The 23,420-nt window shown below is 42.4% G+C and overlaps 1 protein-coding gene across 3 annotated transcripts in view; it reads left to right on the plus strand.

The window, feature by feature from the left end:
• PDS5A (PDS5 cohesin associated factor A) overlaps positions 1-23,420 on the plus strand; it is a 176,875-nt gene that overhangs the window by 112,643 nt on the left and 40,812 nt on the right. For all 3 annotated transcript variants that reach the window (XM_048848531.2, XM_048848533.2, XM_048848532.2), the window contains 5 exons: positions 513-561; positions 695-834; positions 10,935-11,050; positions 13,527-13,632; positions 21,792-21,952. In XM_048848531.2, the coding sequence (XP_048704488.1) occupies positions 513-561; positions 695-834; positions 10,935-11,050; positions 13,527-13,632; positions 21,792-21,952 (572 nt within the window). The remainder of the gene's footprint in view (positions 1-512; positions 562-694; positions 835-10,934; positions 11,051-13,526; positions 13,633-21,791; positions 21,953-23,420) is intronic.

The raw sequence follows: 23,420 nt of genomic DNA on the forward strand, positions 1-23,420 counted from the left end.
TTTATCGTGAGTTTCTGTTTCCAACTAACAACTTCTAAAAGAGTCAAAAAGTCATATGTAACATTTTATTGTCCGTTTCTCACTTTCGCTTAATTCACTGTAGTGTTTTAAGATTCTTAAATGGAAAATGCTGTAACATCAAAATAATGATGATAATTTGTTCGTGTTAAAGCAGAGTTCAAATGATATTTTAGTAAAATAGGATGTTGCTTGAATTCTCCGTATAGGCTGTATCCTGAAACTGTAGATGAAAATTCATGTTTGGTTTATCATGTTTCAGTGGCTTGTTGCAGTTCTGTCTTATTACAAAAGGCAGAATGTATGCTACATATTAGTTTTGCAGGTTTTTTTAGTGTAACACTTGTTATTAATACCATTGTACTTTATTTTTTGTCTGTTGTTCCAAAAAATTAAAATGGAGAGGGCTGTAACAAAAGTAGTGACAGATCAAATGAAGTGTGTAATATAGCATATTAGGGAATATCACTGATGCTTTTTTTCCTCCTCCCCAGTCGGAAGCAAATAGTAGTGCCATGTTTGGAAAGCTGATGACCATAGCAAGTGAGTGTGTTAATTTGTTCTGTAAATAGTTATTACAGTGTATCTGAAGATTGCATGATTACAAATATTGAAACAGCTAAATTGTGCTGAGTTATAAGTTTTAGGTTTATCTTATGTTTCAATTTTAATATAGAAAACCTTCCAGATCCCGGAAAAGCACAAGATTTTGTGAAGAAATTCAATCAGGTTCTTGGGGATGATGAGAAACTTCGATCTCAGCTCGAGTTGTTAATCAGCCCTACATGTTCATGTAAACAGGCAGATGTCTGTGTGGTAAGGATATGGAACAAATGAACTTTATATGTAACATATGTGGGCTTAACTAGCCATTGAGAGGTGATGGCCTCTCAAAGTAACTTGATGTAGTTTTATGTGACCACTTTAATTTCATATTGCATAAAATGTCTTTTTAGCTAATCTGCATAGAGAGCTCTCAGATACAATTTAGAATTAACAACTCAGTTACTAAGAGTACATTTATTCACTTAATGTTGTTTCTTTTTTGGGTGATGGCAGTCAAAACATGATCTCTGTAATAGTCATTTTGTGAAATTTTTTCAAGTCTTATTGAATATAGAGCGCCTGTACTTTGTCTTCCAACTCTACTGAAGCGTTTTATGAATGACATAAAACATTACCTACCTTATAGATATTTTTTGCTTCCAAGAACATTCCTTTGAAGACTGTATGTGTATTCTTCAATTGTGTTTTTGTAAATGTGTCTACTCTTTGTCGTCATTTCATGTAAAATAATTGTCAGAGTATAAATTAGATGTCAGAAGCTATTTCTTGGGTCTGCTGGTTTGGCCATTAGTTTTTAGCACAGGCATTTGTAGTCAAGAACATGTGCCTCGACCTCTTGTGAGAGGTTTGCAGTGTTGGATTTGTCTCTCAGCGGTCCTGATTTGTTCAGTAGAAAGACAGGTGATGCCCTGTATAAACAGTTTCTCTCAACTGTTATTTAAAAGGCAGGCCTTTTTTTTTTTTTCTTGCTGTCAGTGGCAGTACCAGCATTCACAGAAAAACTTTCAGTATGCACATCAGTCTCAGCATACTCGCAGACAGTCTGAAGGCTTAGTCGTTATAAAGGACGACAGAGTATCAAGAGAGGAAAGCTTCCTCAGTCCCTCTGGTTCCTTTGACATCTGCTCTGAAGTAGCAATTTTTTTTTACACTTTTAGGAAGCTTGGATACCATCCTTCTATAATTTTAAGGAGCGAGGTGCATAGGGCCAAGAAGTAGATCAGGTGGAAGTTTTCCATATTTAAATTTTGACTCACCAAATTTTGTCCACCTGAGGGCCAAGTTGGCAACTTGTCTAGAGCCAGATGGCCTATGCTGATTTTTTTTAAAAAAATGCAGCAAACTGCAGCTGTTTATTTTCAATATAGAAATGCCATTGCTCAGAACAGTCACGTGTTGAGACCTGTAGTATCTGTATGCCATACATATATATTAAAGGTGGGGGAACTTTTAAACTACATTGTAAAACTGTAGACCACACTTTGGCCAATTCTGTTTCAAGTGTATATTTCATTTATTTTGATTTAAAGTATAAGATAATGCCTATATGCTCACAAGCTCTAGGCTCCCTGACAGTAATTAAACTTACAATCCTAACAGTAATTTAAATTTAGTCACAGAAATATCACCTAGCAGCCCAGAAAAGTTAATATACCATCCAGTAGCACCATACCACTGCAGCAAAAAAAAATAAAAAAAAAATCCTACTCAACCAAAAAAACAATTCCCTCATAAAATCACCATTTCCCCCCCTCCTCCCCCAATAAAGCGTCAGACTTTACAGTGAAATATGAAGATCAACAAATTCAGCCTATTTCAGACAAGGTGAGGATCAAGTTCCAGAGCGTAGGGCCCTCAAAAGAACATCATATTCTCTGTCCCCTATCTCTTGTTGCAAGAAGGGAATCAAACTTAAGTGTCTCCACTGGACTCGGCTGTGGTAGTAGTCCATCAGGAGAGTATGTCTGTGTGGATCTCACTCCAGGTGCTCATTCAGCTTGTGTGCAAGATCAGACTCTTTGAATAGCATTGTTTGTTGGGCCTCCCATGCACCAGGCATGTCCTTGTGCCCTTCCCCTACCTGAGAGCATAAAAAGCAGAATGGCTACAACCAACCCTCAGTTCCTTCTTATAGCCATCAGTTAAATTTTTCTTTTTTGCATTTTCCTCCTCTAATTAGGCAGTTCAGGTTAATTTCCTAACAAATTTCCCCTTTCCTTTAATTTTTTAATAACATTTTAAAAAAACTTAATTTCTTAAATTGTCTGTAGCATTGTGTGCCACTCTCTTAATCTAAAATGGTGTATTTGAAGCCCTTAGGCTTCAAACTCTGTCCATCATCTAACAAACTCATTCCTCTGACAGACTATCATAAAAGCTTCATAAAGGTGAGAGCCATGTGCTGGACTGCTGCTTGGTTTCCTGTACTTTTTCTACAAGAACAAGTAAATCCAGGGACCCTTAGCAGAAGTTTTACCTTCTTGAGCAGTCAGTGAGAGGAACTTCAGACCCTAGAGAATGGGCATCAGTCTCCAAAATGGAACTAGTCGCTTCTGAGTTCCAATCAGCCGGTGACCCTGTTAGCCAGCATACAACACCTAAGGGCAGTACCAGCAAAGGAACTGTAGCACTGTTAGGCAAGGATTTGAGACCAGCAAAAACTATCTCGGTACTGGCTACAACGCCAGCACTGAAAACTGATGCTGCTCCTCACCAAGACAAGGGATATCAGAACACCAAGATAAACATTGTTCTTCATACTCCCATCTCTTTCCGTAAAGAGAGGCTTAAACCTTCACTCTCATCCCAGGAACAGAGCTCTGAGCCCATTCCTATGATGGGGCAAATGACACTGGCACAGCTTCCGGCTTGGTAACAAAGAGATTGAGTGCCTACATCTAACACTGTTAGCTGCTGACAAGCACCAGGATTGGTGTTGGTACTAGCATTAGTTGCTATGTCTTTGGCACCAGTCTTGGCCCTGATGGCACTACACTGAGCACTGGTACACATCCCAGACCTCACATTACTTGTGCCACCTCAAAGATCCAGCATCACCATTGAAGGATTCTATTCATTTGCCCCCTCCTCGGGACACCCCTTCTCCCCTTCATTTACACAGATCAGGAGAGGGGTTTCTCTCTTCAAATCAGGAATATTCACTTCAGAACTTCGATCATCCCTTCTTGAAGCTCTTAACCCAGCTCTGCTCTTTTTCTGAACTGTGTCTCAACCTTGGGTTCTAAACTGTCCCTTGCCTTTGATCTGTCTTGCATTTATAACTCCCAGGGTTACTCCAAATTCGTGACACCAAACTAGGGTGCACCTGGACTGGAACAGCAGAACTGGCTCCTGTTTCATCTAAGGGGCCAAGTACCCCATTACACACACAGTAAAAACTCGCTTCAGACTTCTAAGCCACTTATCAGTATGCACATACATGATACCACTTGCCAGGCTTCACCTACGTCCTTTACAAGGCTGGCTAAGGTCGATGTATCATCACAGGAGACATCAAATGAACATGCATATCGTGGTTCCAGCTCACATTCTGAGCTAGTGGTCAGATCCCAAGAATGTTCATAAGCCCTTCTCTACATTTCTTCCTACAAAAGACACTAATCACAGATGCATCAGGAACAGGGATTGGGGTGCACAACTAGACCACCTCCAGATAAAAGGAATGTGGTCTCAAAAGGACATGACTCTACACATAAATGATCTAGAATTATGAGTGATCAGATTAGTTTGCATAACATTCCTTCCTGTTTTAAAGAATCCCATCATGCATATTCTCATGGATGACACATCTGCGATGTACTATGTAAACAAGCCAGGAGATGCCTGCTCATTACACCTATGCCAGGAGGCAATCAAGTTATGGACAAGTTGACACCATGAGATAACCCCAACAGCTCTCCCAGGAGCCATCAGCAATTGAGCAGACTTCCTAGGCTTCAACTTCCAGCCACTGGATTTTGTTATACCTTTATCTGCCAGAATAAAGAGGAGACCTTTATTATAAAATTTCTGTTATCCATTTAGGTACTTCTCTTTGATAAGCTAAATAGAGTGAGCTCCTTAAATGTCTCATTATAAGGCATGTTGTCTAAACCTTTAATCATTCTCTGAACCCTCTACAATTTATCAACTTCCTTCTTGAACTGTGGACACCAGAACTGGATGCTGTATTACAGTAGTGGGTGTACCAGTGCCAAATACAGAGGTAATGTAACCTCTCCGTTCCTACTAGATATTTCCCTTTTTATACATCCAAAGATCAGAGTATCCCTTCTGACCACAAATGTCGCATTGGGAGCACATGTTCAGCTGACTACCCACCATGATGCTCAAGCCTTTTTCAGATTCACTGCTTTCCAGGATGGAGCAACCCCCCTCCCCCCATCCTGTAAGCATGGCCTGTATCCTCCTCCTTAGCTGTATGCATATACATTTAGCCATATTAAAATGGATATTGTTCGCTTGCACTAAGCGATCCAGATCACTCTGTATCAGTGACCTCTCATCCTCATTATTTACCACTCCTCCAATCTTTGTGCCATCTTCAAAATTTATCAGTATTTTATGTTTTCTTCCAAGTCATTGATTAAAATGTTGACTAGCATAGATAGGGCCAAGAACCAAGCCCTGTGGGACCCCACTGAAGCGTATCCACTTGATGATGATGATGATGATGTCCTGTTTAGTTACATTTTGAGCCCCATAATTTAGCTACATCATTTTTTAATAAGTCATTTAATGTTTATCATGTTGATTTTTGTATGGTTCTGGTTTCTAATCAAAATATCATGCAGTCAAATGCCATACAGAAGTCTAAGTAATTAGTACTGTTACATTTGTCCACCAAATTTTAACCGTGTCATAAAAAAATAAAATTAATTTGACTAAACTCATGTTGATTGGCATGAATTATATTACTCACCTTTAATTCTTCATTAATAGAGTTCTATAACATATGTTCTGTTTATTTTGCCTGGGATCAAAGTTAGGCTGAAAGGGCTGTAATCACCCCGGTCATCCTATCTGCCCTTTTAAAATTTGTTTGCAGTGTTGCTATAGCCATGTTGGTCCCAGGATATTAAAGAGACAAGGTGGGTGTGGCAGTATCTTTCATTGGACAGTGTTCTGTTGGTGTTGGAGACAAAGCTGTTGAGCAACACAGAGCTCTTCTTCAGGTCTGGGAAAAGTACACAGACCGTCATAGCTAAATACAAGGTGAAACGGATGTTCAGCTTAAGTAGTTTATACATATTCCAAGAATTAATTCAAGGTAATGTGGCCCATTAGAATCTCTGCAGCCACAGGACAAAGTAGGCCGTGTTTTAGTGGGTTACAGATTGGTCTCTATTAAGACCATGATTTTTAGTGTCTATTATAGTTCTCAATTTAAGCTCCCAGGCTTGTCTTTTGAAGGTGTTGTGCAGATTATCTTGGAGGAGGAGGACCGAGGTCAGATATGGAGTGATTGTTTTGTGAAAAGTATTAGCCCAAAGATGATGATGTGCTTTTGTCTTGTATTGTTTTTCTGTATGAGTTCATTTGAGAGCGTATGGAGTGTTGTTTTACCTATGTAGTTGTTATTGGGGTATTTAGTGCACTGAATAAGGGAAATCACATTGTGATAGGTATATGTAAGGCCCTTGGATCTTGAAGGGGGTGGGGTGTTGATCATCATAGCAATGGAGATATGTCTACAGGTTTTACATCTGTTGTTCTGGCAGGGTCTGGTGCCACTTCGAGTTGGTGTATCCTGCTGTGGGGAGCTTGCTTTTGATGATGAGCTTGGCAAGTTTGGGGGGTTGTTTGAAGGCCAGAAGTGGGGGTTTGGGAAAGATTTCTTTCAGGATGTGGTCCCCATCGAGTATGGGTTGTAATTGTTTAACTATACCCCATCTGGGTTCCAGTGAAGGGTGCTAGGTGACAACTAGGCAGTGTCATCAGATGTTTGGCTGCGTGTGTGTTTTCCCCATGTGCTGTCCCAGCTCTGCGCAGATAGCTGGCACAGTAGATCTCAAGTGAACTGCCCAATGACCACAAAAATCTCTTAAGGTGCGAAGGCACTTGGTCAGGTTTATTGTCAGCAAAGCACAGTCCCAGCTCCCCAGATCAATGACTACGGTTACACTAGCCATGTATGCCCGTGACAATGGACGCAGCTCACTCAGTGGCAGGACTTTCCACTGCCCCCTCGGCTGGACAAAGACTCTCCCTCTGAGAGACATCTTTATACACCAATACAAACAAGTTACATATCACCCTTGACATATCAGGGTGCCACCCTCTGATGTATTAGGGTGCCACCCACTGGTTTGTACCTGTAGTTTCGATCAAAACATCTCTCTTCATCATGTTGTCACCCTGACCTTATCCTTAAGAGGGTCAGCATGTTTCTGTTATCTTTGGGGAATGTGCTGCTATCGAGGTGCTATGGTACCACCCTTCTGGAATGTGCTTGTGTCATAAATGTAAAAGGAAGGGTAAACACCTTTAAATCCCTCCTGGCCAGAGGAAAAACCCTTTCACCTGTAAAGGGTTAAGAAGCTAGGATAACCTCGCTGGCACCTGACCAAAATGACCAATGAGGAGAAAAGATACTTTCAAAGCTGGAGTGGGGGGAGAAACAAAGGTTCTCTCTGTGTGATGCTTTTGCCGGGAACAGAAAAGGAATGGAGTCTTAGAACTTAGTAAGTAATCTAGCTAGATATGCGTTAGATTCTGTTTTGTTTAAATGGCTGATAAAATAAGCTGTGCTGAATGGAATGTATATTCCTGTTTTTGTGTCTTTTTGTAACTTAAGGTTTTGCCTAGATGGATTCTCTATGTTTTGAATCTGATTACCCTGTAAGGTATTTACCATCCTGATTTTACAGAGGTGATTCTTTTACTCTTTTTCTTCAATTAAAATTCTTCTTTTAAGAACCTGATTGCTTTTTCATTGTTCTTACGATCCAAGGGTTTGGGTCTGTGTTCACCAATGCAAATTGGTGAGGATTTTTATCAAGCCTTCCCCAGGAAAGGGGGTGTAGGGTTTGGGAGGATTTTGGGGGGAAAGACGTTTCCAAGCGGGCTCTTTCCCTGTTATATATTTGTTAGACGCTTGGTGGTGGCAGCAATAAAGTCCAAGGGCAAAAGGTAAAATAGTTTGTACCTTGGGGAAGTTTTAACCTAAGCTGGTAAAAATAAGCTTAGGGGGTTTTCATGCAGGTCCCCACATCTGTACCCTAGAGTTCAGAGTGGGGAAGGAACCTTGAAAGCTTGCATGAATGCTTTGTGCCTCATATCTCTTAGGAATGTATGTTTTTGTATTATCAGCCCTATGTTTGCCAGTTCGGTGAGCAGGGCCTGCCTCTTGCTCATGACATGACTGTGCTTTTATATCAGCAAAGTTTTGATCACTTTCCTTCCAGCCTCAGGCCTCATACCAAGCCTCTGATACAAGGGCTTTTGACTTAAGCTCTCTTCTTACTACAGGGATATGTGGCCGGAGAGTTCATTTTTTCTCTATTGAAGCAAGTTGTCTCGAGGTATTTGTGTGGCTCATTTCATGATGCCATTTATTTCTCTGATGGAGTGTCGTTGTTTGGAGAAGGCAGTTTTGAGTGTGCTAAGATCTGTATCCCAAACTTTCTCCTAAGAGCATATTATGTGATATATGAGTGTGTGGTTGTAGGTAACAGATTTCTTGCTGTATTTTGGATGGTTACTGGATCTGCGAAGGAAAGTGTGGTGATCCATGGGCTTCTTGTCTATAGTGGTCTGTAAGGTTCCATTGTTAAAGCTGATTATGATGTGCAGGAAGTTGATGCTGGTGCAAGAGTGTTGGAGAGAGAGTTTGATAGAATTCTTAAATTCACAATCTTGACCCATTGGAGGCCCCTATGCCTAAAATCCTTGATTATATTTTGTTCAGTTCCATTGAAATCCACCTTACATCAATTTCAACATGCCACTCTTCTCCCCACATGCAATCCTGTTAAGTTTTCTCTGACCCCACTATATCCAGATTTTTAAAGAGGTTACTCAGTACTTACCCCACCAGTTAAAGAACCCCCTCCAAAGTGGGATCCTCGTGTCCCTCTACTGGCTCCTCGTCTCTATCACATCAAATGTAAGCTGTTCGTCGTCACTTTTAGTGCCTTTCATGGCCTGTGCTCACCCTATCTATCTTCTCATTTGCTGTCAAGATGTCAACTTCCTCTTCCAGTTGGCCCAAGATGCCAGCCTACATGTCCCACTAATTAAATGTTCAAACAAGCACGTTTGTTTTTTCTCCCATGCTGCCCCTTACACTTTACAGGAATTCTCCATCAGCATCTGCAAAACTAACTCATTATCTTCCTTCAGATTCCTCCTTAAAATTCTTCTTTGCTGTGATGCTTACAAAAAAGTTTACAGCAGTTAGGCTACGGGTGTGCTGAGACCACTGCTTGTCATACTGAGCAATACTGTCTCATTGGGTATGTCTACACTGCAATTAAACAGCTGCAGCTGGCCTAGGTCAGCTTGTATGGGTTCTTGGGGCTGTAAAATTGCAGTGTAGACTATTGGGATCAGGCTGAAGCCTGAGCTCTGGGACACAATGATGGAGGAGGGTCCCTGAGTCCAAACATCTATACCGCAATTTTACAGCCATGCAGCCTGAGCTCCATGAGCCCAAGTCAGCTAATATGGGACAGCTTCTGGTGTTAAATTGCCGTGTGGATATATGCACTGTTTTCTTGTACTTCCATCTGTCTGTGCTCCCTTAACTCTCCAGCCTGGGCTGTCTCTCACAATGCTTTGCTTGTGACAATCAGGAAACCCCTCCAGGCACTGTTATCACTTAGCACAACAGCATGTGGAGCCCCACACCCAGCTAACTTACATGAATGCTCCCGGAGCCACTCATGAATCTCACAGAGAAAGGCACCAGTGAATCTCCCAAGCTCCCAGCTTTGCACCTCCAGAATATACCATCTTGCCCTGGACAGAAGCCTAACCAGTGTAAGTTTATTGCCCAGTCTGCCCCTCCCTCAATGTGGAGACGATGCACACTAGCCTTTGTAAACTGAGCTGAGATTTCCAAAGCACTTCAAGCAAAACACACTGTTTTCGGTAAACTAGAAAACAGAGTTATTAACTACAGAAAGATAGATTTTAAGTGATTATAAGTAGTAGGCACAAAAGGTCAGAGATAGTTACCAAGGACAATAAAAGGTAAGCACACTCTCTAAATCTTAAACCTTATTAGATTAGGCAGTATTTGGATCAAGCAGTTTTCCTCATCCCACTGGATATTGCAGGTAGGTTACAGTTCTCAGTACACAGGCTTCCCCTTTGTGCTTGGGACCAGTCTTCTCAGTCCAAGTCTTTGTCTTCCCAGCGTCCCATCTTATGTAGGGGAGGAGAAGGGCAAAAGCATCATGCTACTGTCCCCTATTTTATATCCTCAGTTCATGTGCCTGGAAACATAAGCCCCAACATGTGCTGGTGGACTTTAGGGAATTAGGGTGTCCAGATAGTAAGTGTGAAAAATCGGGAGGTAATAGGCACCTATATAATCAAAAGCCCTGAATTTTGGACTGCCCCAATAAAATCCATACATCTGGTCACCCTACACGGAGTTGAGCAATGTCCCATTGTGTAAGGCTTGTGAAGCTCTCTTACAGCATTGTAAATCCCTTGCTTACAACTCCCCCTGCTGATTCAGGGTTGTTTAATGCCCTCCTGGAAATGTATCACCTCCTTTGTTGTCGCTGGAGAACTAGCACTGGAAGACTCTCAAACTTACAATATATTTCAGTAACAATCATAAAACATAATCTCCTAATTTCATATACACAAAGGATATACGTATTTTGACACAACAATGGGTTTCAGAAGATTGTGACTTTTCGTATGATAAGTCTGGCAGACTTTGCATGAAATATATCATAATTATATGACAGGGATGAATATGGGGTTCCAGTGTGTTTCTTTGAGGTACAGAATGCCACAGTAAGTAACTGTTTTTTCTTAAGTAGTTGGATGAAGTGCTTAAGCCATTGGTTATTTGCTTAAAAGATACTGGGTCAGATTTATAAAGGTATTTAGACACCTATGGGTGCAGATAGGAATCTACGTGGCGTTACGAAAGTGCATAGATGCCTAACTCACATCACTCCCATTAAAAGTCTATGGTAGCCACAGCCCATCCTTTTCAGTGATTATATGGACTGTGAAGCTAATTTGTGAAGAATTGACTTTTGTTCAGCATTATTTCTACAAATGCAAAATGTATAACACTTAAGAAATAATTAAAATTAGTAATGATTTTTGCTTGTAATATAACACTTTTTTTCTTTTTGTAGCGGGAGATAGCCCGGAAGCTTGCAAATCCAAAGCAGCCAACAAATCCTTTCCTGGAGATGGTCAAATTTCTTTTGGAAAGAATTGCCCCAGTGCACATTGACTCAGAAGCCATTAGGTAGGCTGGGAGATCATATTGACCCATTACTGACTTTAAAGTGGATGTTAATACCAGGATTATCTTTCATATTAATTTACATCTGGTACAGAAGTATCTATCTGCATTTTTAAAATATTGTTTATATAGTTGTCTTCATTTCCATCAGTCTAGAAAACTTGACTTAATTTCTGCTATTTTTTTTCAAGGCTTAGTGGTGTAAATTGTAGAAACATGAATATAAAAAGAAAAGGAGTACTTGTGGCACCTTAGAGACTAACCAATTTATTTGAGCATGAGCTTTCGTGAGCTACAGCTCACTTCATCAGATGTATACCGTGGAAACTGCAGCAGACTTTATATATACACAGAGAATATGAAACAATACCTCCTCCCACCCCACTGTCCTGCTGGTAATAGCTTATCTAAAGTGATCATCAGGTGGGCCATTTCCAGCACAAATCCAGGTTTTCTCACCCTCCACCCCCCCACACAAATTCACTCTCCTGTTGGTGCTAGCCCATCCAAAGTGACAACTCTTTACATAATCAAGTTGGGCTATTTCCTGCATAAATCCAGGTTTTCTCACATCCCCCCCACCCCCATACACACACAAACTCACTCTCCTGCTGGTAATAGCTCATCTAAACTGACCACTCTCCAAGTTTAAATCCAAGTTAAACCAGAACATCTTGGGGGGGGGGGTAGGAAAAAACAAGAGGAAACAGGCTACCTTGCATAATGACTTAGCCACTCCCAGTCTCTATTTAAGCCTAAATTAATAGTATCCAATTTGCAAATGAATTCCAATTCAGCAGTTTCTCGCTGGAGTCTGGATTTGAAGTTTTTTTGTTTTAAGATAGCGACCTTCATGTCTGTGATTGCGTGACCAGAGAGATTGAAGTGTTCTCCGACTGGTTTATGAATGTTATAATTCTTGACATCTGATTTGTGTCCATTTATTCTTTTACGTAGAGACTGTCCAGTTTGACCAATGTACATGGCAGAGGGGCATTGCTGGCACATGATGGCATGTATCACATTGGTGGATGTGCAGGTGAACGAGCCTCTGATAGTGTGGCTGATGTTATTAGGCCCTGTGATGGTGTCCCCTGAATAGATATGTGGGCACAATTGGCAACGGGCTTTGTTGCAAGGATAAGTTCCTGGGTTAGTGGTTCTGTTGTGTGGTATGTGGTTGTTGGTGAGTATTTGCTTCAGGTTGCGGGGCTGTCTGTAGGCAAGGACTGGCCTGTCTCCCAAGACTTGTGAGAGTGTTGGGTCATCCTTTAGGATAGGTTGTAGATCCTTAATAATAACTTCAAATCCAGACTCCAGCGAGAAACTGCTGAATTGGAATTCATTTGCAAATTGGATACTATTAATTTAGGCTTAAATAGAGACTGGGAGTGGCTAAGTCATTATGCAAGGTAGCCTGTTTCCTCTTGTTTTTTCCTCCCCCCCCCCCCCCAAGATGTTCTGGTTTAACTTGGATTTAAACTTGGAGAGTGGTCAGTTTAGATGAGCTATTACCAGCAGGAGAGTGAGTTTGTGTGTGTATGGGGGTGGGGGGGATGTGAGAAAACCTGGATTTATGCAGGAAATAGCCCGACTTGATTATGTAAAGAGTTGTCACTTTGGATGGGCTAGCACCAGCAGGAGAGTGAATTTGTTTGGGGGGTGGAGGGTGAGAAAACCTGGATTTGTGCTGGAAATGGCCCACCTGATGATCACTTTAGATAAGCTATTACCAGCAGGACAGTGGGGTGGGAGGAGGTATTGTTTCATATTCTCTGTGTGTATATATAAAGTCTGCTGCAGTTTCCACGGTATACATCTGATGAAGTGAGCTGTAGCTCACGAAAGCTCATGCTCAAATAAAATGGTTAGTCTCTAAGGTGCCACAAGTCCTCCTTTTCTTTTTGCGAATACAGACTAACACGGCTGTTACTCTGAAACATGAATATAAAAGATGGTATTGGTAACTTGACTATTTGGAGGCATTATTTGAGGATAACAGGCATATATAGCTTCCATATAGCTAACACTGGACACAAAATGCTATCTAATAATTGAATCAACTACTTTATCTTTGTGGGTTTGAGGAGGAGAATTTTGGGGTTCCTTTTGTGACTTACCTTATACTGCCAGCTCAGTTTGTCACCAAAATGAAGGCTTTGGGGAAAAGGTGTGTTGGGGGGAGGTGGGCTCATTTACCAAACTACTATATATGTGTTCTAATATTACTTTGATTTAACTGAAATGGCTTTTAAATTAAATATTTCCCAGCAATGTCAGGAATCTATAAGCATAACATCTTTTTACTAGTCCATGAGAACCAGAAAGTGAAAGTATTTTAAAACTGACCAATGTAGTTCATTGCCAAAACTAAATAAAGCTAATGTGAAAATTCTTTGTTATAATAATCTATGGTGTCACTGTTAATGCAGATAATCAAGTTTAATAATATATCTTTATTTTACATTTCTTATTTTAGCGCACTAGTAAAGCTGATGAATAAATCAATAGAGGGGACAGCTGATGATGAAGAGGAAGGTGTAAGTCCTGATACTGCTATTCGTGCAGGACTTGAACTTCTCAAGGTATTCTACAGCAATGTAGATTAGTTTTCTTTCACTGTATGGTAATGGAGTCCCCAAAGAGCTTCAACAAATTACCCACTTCTTGTAAACTGTCAAAAAGTCACCACATCCTGGAATTTGGTTTTATTAAGAAAAAGAGTAATACAAAAACATCATTACCTAATCTCTTTTCTAGATGTGGCCTGTCTGTTTCAGACCTTAGCTTCCTCACCACAGAGGGAAGCTCACATTTACTTCATATTTAGAGCAGAATCTAATAAGCTACATCTGGTATGTTAGCAACTGGCAAAAGCCTGCAGAGATCCAACGCCTGCAAGAAAATCCTGCCCCTCTTTTACATACTTTTCCCCTTCCACACCTTTCTCCCCAAAAGCTGTTTTCAGTCTTCATAATGCAAATGCTAAATATTGCAGCAAAATTTGTTTAATATCAAGATTATATGTGATTGCTCTCTGAATTTTCCTGTGTCAGTAAAAAGAGTTGCATCCTTCAGTGACTTCTAGAGATGCTAAAGGAATTAGTCACTGTGTTGTCATCAGCACTTTCTAGTCTAATCCATGAGACCATCCCCTAATGTCGACGAGACACTGAACAGTCTTCCAATTGCACCCCACATTAAGGTAGTAAATAGTGTACCAGTCACTTGTAGTGGGGCCTCAGATTTTCCACCTGCAGAGGAATTGCAGCTGATGGCTGTGACTAGGAGCCCCTATGGATCGAGTTGATGCAAACAGACTCTATATCTACAGTAGCTCAAGTCAGACAAGTCTTTCTGCATCCTTCCTGGTTACCATTCCTCTTGTTACCTACACAGGCCCAGTACATCCCCTTGACCCTGTGGAAGACCTGACTTCCCCCAGGATCTCAGGTGTCATAGTTCCATATAGAAGCTTAGGCAGGAGGGGCTGCTGGAACTAGTGGTGGCATACCTATACAATGGTGATGAACAGAATACCAGTGCCTAAATAGAACGATGGAAAATCCTGCTGGAGGAGACAATCTTGGGACCAGCAGCTGGGCCCTTCTGGATCCTCTTGCTGGAACTACAGTTTCCTTGATCTCTTCTGGAGCCCTTGTGCTGCTGGGACTGCTTGCCAGATGGAAGATCTCACTGGGAAGAAATTATCCAGAGAGCAGAAAAAGCAAAATTTCCCCTCTAAGCATGGCCAGAGGGGAGTAAAGCAGAAGAGAGGAACTGAGTAGAGGAGTCACATTCTGGTTTCCCCCTTGCATTAGGGAGCCAAGCACCCCTAAAGATCTTAAACCTCAAAAAAAATGCCTTTAAAGGGAGGAGGGAAAGGCTTAAGAAAAAGGAATTTTGAATATCAATACTACTTTATAAGCACAAACCTAATTCTACACTCAAAAGGTTGCTGCTGAATTTTCTTGGATGGTGTGTTAGAAGATCTGTAAGTTATACAAATTGGCTCTATATTTAGCATTCATGAGTTATGATGATGTAATTTAGAATTTTGTTCCTCATTAAACTCATACGTTTTATTTTTGAAGGAGTCTTTTGAATTTCAGAGGTTTAGACCTGAAAAACGATTTTGAGAGGAAGGATTTTGCATTGTGTTTAGTAAGATAGCAATATTTACCAACTTTTTCCAACTTCAGCTATTATAAAACATTATGGCGTACAATATTTTGTAATAATACATTAGTTATTTATATAGCACAAACAGAGTTGTAGGCACTTTGTAAGGCAGGTAAGAACCTGTCTCATACCCTTCACTGAAAAGTTTACTGTATTCATCTGGTTTGGGGGCAGGGGAACAAATATTTTATTTATTCATATTTTGGGTCATTTACAATAAGACTTTACAATTACATTGTCTTTACACATGTAGGTACATTTCTTAATACAGAATTAACAATATTAACCAACATGCTGTATATTGACAATATATTGTTATATAATTAACTACTATTTAGATTGTACAATGTCTGTTAACATTATCTAACACAAGATGGGGAATGGTAGGTGACAATAGCACTGTGACTGAACAGAGAATTTTAGCATGCACCTGTACAGTTATGCTTTTGGTTTATTTCTTAATAACAAAGGTTTTTAGTTGTCAGGTGTTAAGATTCCTCTGAGAAGGGGACTAAGGAGGGAAAGGTCTTTCGGAAGAAGAAAGTGTTGAAGAAGGACTTGAAGAAGAGTGTGGTAGCATGGCAGACAAACACATATGGGAGCCATCTGGAAGGAATCCCAGGGAGATAGACACTAATGGGGAAATTAGTCATGCAGCTTAAGTGGAATGAGGGGTACATGGTGTATAGCTGAAGTAAGACTAGAGAAATAAGCTGGTGCCAAGGTGTGTAAGGCAAGAACAGAAAGTTTCTTTTCGAATCGTATTCCTTTGGCTGCTCCACCTCAGGACAAGAACCAATGGGCTTATATTGCAGTCAGGGAGGTTTAGGTTGGACATCAGGAAAAACTTCCTAACTCTCAGGGTAGTTAAGCACTGGAACATATTGCCATGTGAGGTTGTGGAATCTGAGGTTGTGGAATCTCTGTCATTGGAGGTTTTAAGAACAGGTCAGACAAGCACATGTCAGGAATGGTCTAGTTATTACTTAGTCCTGCCTTCAGTGCAGAGGACTGGACTAGATGACTATTGAAGTTCCTTCCAATTCTACACTTCTATGTACATGAACCCATGTACTCTTGATCAGAGATTTTTGTCACCCGTGTCCACAGATCTGTGCTTGTGCCCTGGAAATTCCTGTGCTCTGGTATGAGTGGGTGGGGAAAGAGGGTGGCAGACTCACTGCCAGTCCACTTCCTTCTCAGTCAACTGTGGCTAAAGATGGTGCATCACATTATCTGTTAGCTAGCTATCTGTCTTGCTCAATATTTTTTTATTCCTTTGCAATAGGTATCTGAATTCCCTCTTCTTTATTCCCTTCTTCCATTTGGGTGATTTGGGCCTTTGATTTTTCTCTGGCCTCAAGTTATAAGTTACACCCAAGACCCCAAGCTTCCTATCCTCTCCAAATGTAAGATCCAAATGTTTAAACAGGGTTTAAAAGTAGATCTAAAAATCTGAGGGAGGACAGACTCAAACTCCTGTTGATGTGGAACATTCTCTGAGATCTCTGGGGTCTGAGTCACTCCCTCCTCCCCCGCCCCTGCATCAGATTTCGTTACTCATAGAACCCTTGCGGACTGTCACTGCTGCTGACCCCTTAGAACTTCCCAGACCATCAATAAAGAAGAGATCCCATTCCCTGGAACAGGATAAGAGAAGGGGAAAGTCACCCTTTTGGTCTGGATCTCAGGAGACATCACATCCCTACACAGGTTATTGCTAAGGTCCCCATCTCTTTCAGTACAGAGACCCTGGTACCGGCTAGGGAAACTACACCCCGTATCAAGAAGCTGACTGTTAACCTACGGAGGCACCAAAGCCGGCACCAGACCCAGTGCCTCCGAAGCAAAAGGACTTTAAGTTAAACTGAAATAGTCATCAGTACCACCTTCCTCTGCCAGCGGAGATGGGCACATATATCGCATTTCCAGTACAGTCTCCAGTACCACTCAACATACTAACTCCTGAGGGTCAGTGTTCGGAATCCCTGGTACCATCTAGTCGTCCTTGCTATAAGGATCTTCAGATCCTTGAAAAACCTGAGTCACCATTTCTCCAGGTTACTGAGAGATACTCCCCACCAGTACAGACTTACCTTCCAGAATTGATATACTGTCTGGTACCAACACTGTCACTGGTTCCTCACAAATCCATTGAGGGTACCAAGAGGAATTTCCAACATATCCTCTGATACCATTTAACCAAGACTTGACCTCCGGTACCCACTCAACCACTGGTACTGCGCTGCTTGCCTCTTGGATGGATATGGGAGTGACACCTCATCTGATTGAGATGTCCATACAAGGCTCCCTTACTTTACTATTCCAGCCTCCTTCCCTTGCAGTGCACCCTGAGGAAGCCCCTGCAGGACACACACCCAGCAAATCTGGTAAGGACAACCCTGTGGTACTGCCCCCTTCCTCTTTCCATGTCAGCGGGTTTATTGGAGCCCATGGGCCCCTTGTGGCGACCTGCTATACAGGATTCCATCTCTTAAGAGGATGTGTCAAAAGCAATAGCCACAATCGACCCAGCTTCACAGGGGTAACTTGCAGAGGAACAAGTGCAAGCAGAGGAAGAAGAAACACCACCTTACCGCAAATCCTCCTCCTTGCCAGATGCAGGTGTTATGCTTCCTCCACCATCGTACACTGACAATTTCAAGACCTTACAAAACAGATAGCAGAGACCTTGCAAATTCTGTTAGAGTTGATACAGGAACCCCAACATGCCTTGTTGGACATCCTCCATATATCACCTCAGGGCAAAATTGCCTTGCCTGTCAATGATGCACTACTGGCCCCAGCCTGTATGGTATCAGCCTGTATCAGTCCTCAACCACTATACTACCTAGGTATAAACAGACTGATGAAAAAAATACTTTATTCTGCTTGGAGTATTTTTTCTGCTACCCAACACCTAAATCCCAGTGGTTAAAGCTGTCAATGAGCAAAACAGACAACATTGGTCCCATTCAGTGCCATCAGACATGGAGCTGAAATAGCTAGACCACCTGAGATGCAAGAGGTGCTACTCGGCATCCTTGTAATTTATAGTAACCAATTGCCGTGATGGCAAAATATTATTTTGCAAACAATTTGAAGTTCTCATTTTTTTTCTCATCTGCTACAGGACCGGAGGGAACAGTTTCAAGCTCTCATAAGAGATGGCCGGACAATTGCCAAAGCATCTCTCCAGGCCTCACTTGATGCAGCATGTACAGCTGCATGTTTCATGGCTGTTGCAGTGGTAATGTGCCAAGCTTTTTGGCTACAGTCTTCTGGCCTCCGGGGGAGGCATAAAACTGTTTGGGACCTCCCTTTTGAGGGACCCAAATTGTTCAGTGTTGCTACAGACTGATACCTTCATTCACTTTAAGACTCCTGGGCGACACTACACTCTTTGCATCTATGCACTTACATCAAAGAGAAAATACAGTAGATCAGTCAGTGCAATGGTCTCACCCAGTCCTCTACCAGCCCATCTGATTGGCTGAACTTCCCCAAAAGAAGCTCAAGTATGCTAAGAAAGGGCCATACTGTACAGTGACTTCCAAGTCACCAACAGCTCAAGGCAAATGGACCCCTCAGGAGGTGATCCTCCACATCAACATACTAGAGCTGAGAGTGGTTCTTTCTGCTTGTAGAAGGGTTCGGCCAGAGCTCGTCACTCTCCGGGGTGGCAGGGAACCACACCGCCTCGCCTACGTCCTTCTGGTTCTGTCAGGGAACTAATCTGGCCCCTGGGTCTCTCACCACGGCAGCGGTAGAGGCAAAACAAGGGCTATGCACACCCAATTTGCAGGCAGTAGCGAGCTCCATGCTCTGGTCCTTGGCCTGGGACGGAGCAAACCATTAAGCAATAAGCCGAGGCCCTGGGCTAGGGCGGGTGGCAAAGAGTCCATGGCTCATGCCTTCCAGCAGGGGCCAAGCAAGCAAGTTCGAAAGGCCCAGGCCCTGGGTCAGGGTGGGCTGTACAAAGTCTGTGGCTCAGGCCCTCAGGCAGGAGCTGAGCAAACAGTTAAGTTCAATAAGCCCCAGTCCTGGCTCCAAAGGGCCACGCTGGGTGGCAGTGGGGACTCAGGCCCACCCACTCCACTGCGTCCCAGCCCGGGGCCCTAGCAGCAGAAGGTCTGCTGCTTTGTCAGTGGGGATCCTGGCCTCAACACACTGACAGGGGCTCTGGGTGTGCTGCAGCTAGACTAGGGTCGGCTGCCCCTGGGCTACTTCCTATCTCCCCCTCTAGAGGTACCTGCGGCAGGACGGTGTCCTCCAAGGAATCAAGCACCATGGGCTCCTCAGGGTACCCGGCGAGCGGTAGGCTTGGCAGCTCCTCTGAGTAACTTGCCACAGGCAGGCTTAACAGCTTCTCCGGGGTCTGGTCGGCATCAGGCCTCGGCTGGTCTGGCCAGTCCTCGGGTCGGTCGCTAGTTGCAGGAGTCTCCCAACTGGGAGCTAGGCCACAGGCATCTGGCTTCTCCGGAGGCTGGGGCTCTAGTGAGCTCTGGGGCTTTTGTACTTCCTATCCTGCGCCCTGACCTCTGCGGGGCAGGTGCAGGCTCCACTGGCTCCACCCACTTTGGCATCCGGAGGGGCTCATCCCTCTCCGGGGCGGCAGGGAACCACACCGCCTCACTACACTGCTTATCAGCACTTTCTACCCCACATCAGAGGCCACCCAATCAGAATAATGCCTGACAGCAGAACAGCAATATATTATATCAATCAACAAGGAGGAGCAAGATCCTAGTCCTTATCTTCAACACTGTAGAACTGGTACATATCACGCCCCATACAGATCTTGGCGGTTTATTTCAAGGACTTTGGAACACAATGGCAGACTCGCTCAGCAGACATTTCTACCTACAGGAGCTGAACAATGAGGAATTCTGAAGAATATGTCTGCCTTTGGGTAATCTGGAGATAGATTTCGTTGCAACACCATACAATACAAAGTGCAAACAATTATTTTCAAGGGGAAGAGTACGGCTACAACTCAACTGGTAAGGCCCTAGTCTTCCTTTGGCCTCATGTATTGCTACATGCTGATCCCTGGATGTCTTCACTGCCTAAAGTCCTAAACAAATTGAAACGGGAGATATAGGTAGCCATCCTCATAACACTATAATGGCTGAGATAGGCGTTGTTCCCAGAGCTGGTGCCCATGTCTTGATAACCTCCTTTCTGCCTTGCCCTGACAGTGGATATCCTTATTCAGGAGTTGGAATCCATCACCCACCCTAACCTCTGGGGACTTCACCTCAAGGCCTAGCTACTAGTTGGCTCTCTGGTGTAGAACAAGATTGCTCCACAGAGGCACAAACAGGACAGCTTAATAGTAGGAAATCCTTGACAAGCAAATCTTATGTACAGAGATGGAAACACTTCCAGGCTTGGCACAGCCATTGATCTATGCCTCCTCTCAAGTCCTGCCTGTCGCACACATTCTCAATTACTCACTACATTTAAAAACTGCAGGATTATAAATGAGCTCAATCAAGGTTCAACTAGCTGCCCTAACAGCCATTCATCCCTCCATCAAGGGGTTTTCAGACTTGACTCACTCGACCACTGCAAGGTTTATTAAAGGTCTATTCAACCTTTTTCCTCCTGTCAAGGAACCTACTCCACCATGAGATCTCAACTTAGTGCTTAGTGCTCTGAGGAAGCCCCTGTTTGAACCTATGGTAAACTTCCCACCTTCATTTGTGCCTTTGAGGAATTGAAACTAGACAGTGGAGGCTGTGTCCGCCCAGAGTGTAAACAGACTGTAGCCACACTTGCAGGTATCTGAGGTGGAGCCTTGTAAATGGGGTCCCATGATTACTTGGGAGCATATGACCCAATCGGGCCAGGCAAGGCCACATGGACATCCTGGGGCTGCTGTATAAGCCTGTTGATGGCTAAGAAACCATTGTCTGGTAGGTACACCCTTGGTGACACCACATCCAGCCTTTCTCCAATAAATTCTATAGTTAGTGTAAATACCAGGGTGGACTTGTCCTGTTTCACTCTGAGCCATTGCCTCCTGTTTCAACAGTCTCTCATACAGGTCCAGAAGTTTTAGTTAGGAAGTGAGGGTGTGTCTTCTCATGACAGAACACTGTGTAAAGTAGGTCAGCCATCAGGGCACCATAAGTCTTTTAGTTGTACATTTTATTTTTATATACGTATATCTCAAACCTGGTCATTCTTTTTCTACCCAATTATCTAAGATTCTGGAGAAATTAAGCTTTTGAGATTTCTCAGAATGAGGGAAAGTGTTGTTTACATAGGTTGAGCTATAAAACAAGTTCTGAATATGATGATAATGTCTTGAATAAATATGTTCAAATATTTAAAAATCCAATTTTTTAGAAAAAGTAATGGATAGGGAGCCCTGAAAAACAAAATGTTAGTGAATGTATTTTAAGATGTGTTACAAGAAGCACCTTATATGAAATGGCATAAACATACTACTGTTATTTTCTCATAAAGAAACATAAGTGGAAATCATTTTGTTTGTTGGTAATCCATTATGCATGTGCAAAAAACATTTTTTGGTTTTGCTATGTATCTACAGGTTTTGTCTTTCACACATCCTACCTCGTTCCACTCTGCAGAGACATATGAGTCTCTCCTGCAGTGCCTCAGGATGGAAGATGATAAGGTAGCTGAGGCAGCTATTCAGATTTTCAGAAACACAGGCCACAAAATAGAAACAGACCTGCCGCAGATAAGATCGTGAGTGTATTTCTTCACATACTGGTAGTGCCTTTAACACTTAAAAGTCTGTCCCCTCCTTTAACCTATTCACCATGTTGCTACTAAAATAATCTTCCTTTCCTGTTGCTGTGAACGTGTATGCCTTTTCCCCACCACCTTGATCTCTTCACTGGTTCCCTGTCTCTTTTCACATTTAAACTCCTTGTCCTCACTTTATTTTTATGTATTTTTTGTAGGTTTAGTATAAATACATTATTAAAAAATATCCTTAAAATATACACTTAAAAAGCAGGATCTAGTCTACCTCCTATTTTAAAATACCACAACAACAAAGATATCATAAAGATTTAATTTAATCCCCCAACATTATTTCTACCCAGTGCTTTCCTTCGTGCAGCCTCTCCCATTTTTTTGAGAATGGTTAAATTGAGAAGGTTAAAAACTGGCTATTATGGACCAAGTTGGAAACCACTTCCAAAGATATGGGGCTCTAACGAAAACAATGAGGAGTCCGGTGGCACCTTAAAGACTAACGAATTTATTTGAGCATAAGCGTTCATGGGTAAAAAAACCAGTTCTTCAACAAAGAACTCCTGCTGTCTGTCAGTCGTGGGTTCCGTCTCAGGTGCTTCTGCCAACTATAACTGCCTCGAGACATGATGGGAAAGAGAGGCAATTTCTTCTGCAGTTTTCAAGCTGTTTAGGGCTCTGTAAGTCAAAACCAACACCTTAAATCAATCTGGAAATCGGTAGGCAGCCAGTGCAGATCATAATGCACAGATTTCATGTGCTTGTGGAAGGAAACACAGTTTCACAATCTAGCCGCCAAATTCTGCAGTGGAGAGAGCGGGGCGGGGCTGAAATAGGGTATGCCAGCAGTTTTGCCAGTGTAAGCTGCATCCACGCTAGAAGTGTTTTGCCAGTATATTATACCAGTATAGCTATACTGACAAAGTGCTCTTAGTATAGACCTGGCCTTAGGATTTGACACTTCCAGAACATGCTGTGCTCCCATTGAGGCAGATAGCTCTGACTTGAATTTGAGCAATTTTATCAGACATGAAGAAATTCTCTCAACTGGAGATACTTGATTCATGAACTGAGCAAAAATTTCCTCAGATTAACCAAACAAACTAAACAAGATTTTGCAGATATGATGGTAGAAGCAAAGAAAAAGCAAAGAACCATTTCTTTGCCTCTCTCACAATCACGAGATAGGAGTTACAATTTGTCAGATTTGAGTCTAGATTTGCACCACCAACATTGTGGCCATCTTCTCTTTTGCTTCGGTTGTTGCAGGCCCTCTATAACTAAAGGTGACCTGGGAGGCAGAAACTGTGGAAAAGAGTCCCAGAGGGCACTTCATTGATGATTGAGGAACAGAGTATTACAATAGTTCACCAGTCCATCAATAGTAGTCTGTCTGAGGAAAGGAGTTCTCCCTCAGACCCTTTTGGAACTCCTCAGGTCCCTCTAGTTTCTGAGA

The sequence above is a fragment of the Caretta caretta genome, chromosome 4 (assembly GCF_965140235.1).
Source record: "Caretta caretta isolate rCarCar2 chromosome 4, rCarCar1.hap1, whole genome shotgun sequence".
NCBI classification, from domain to species: Eukaryota; Metazoa; Chordata; order Testudines; family Cheloniidae; genus Caretta; species Caretta caretta.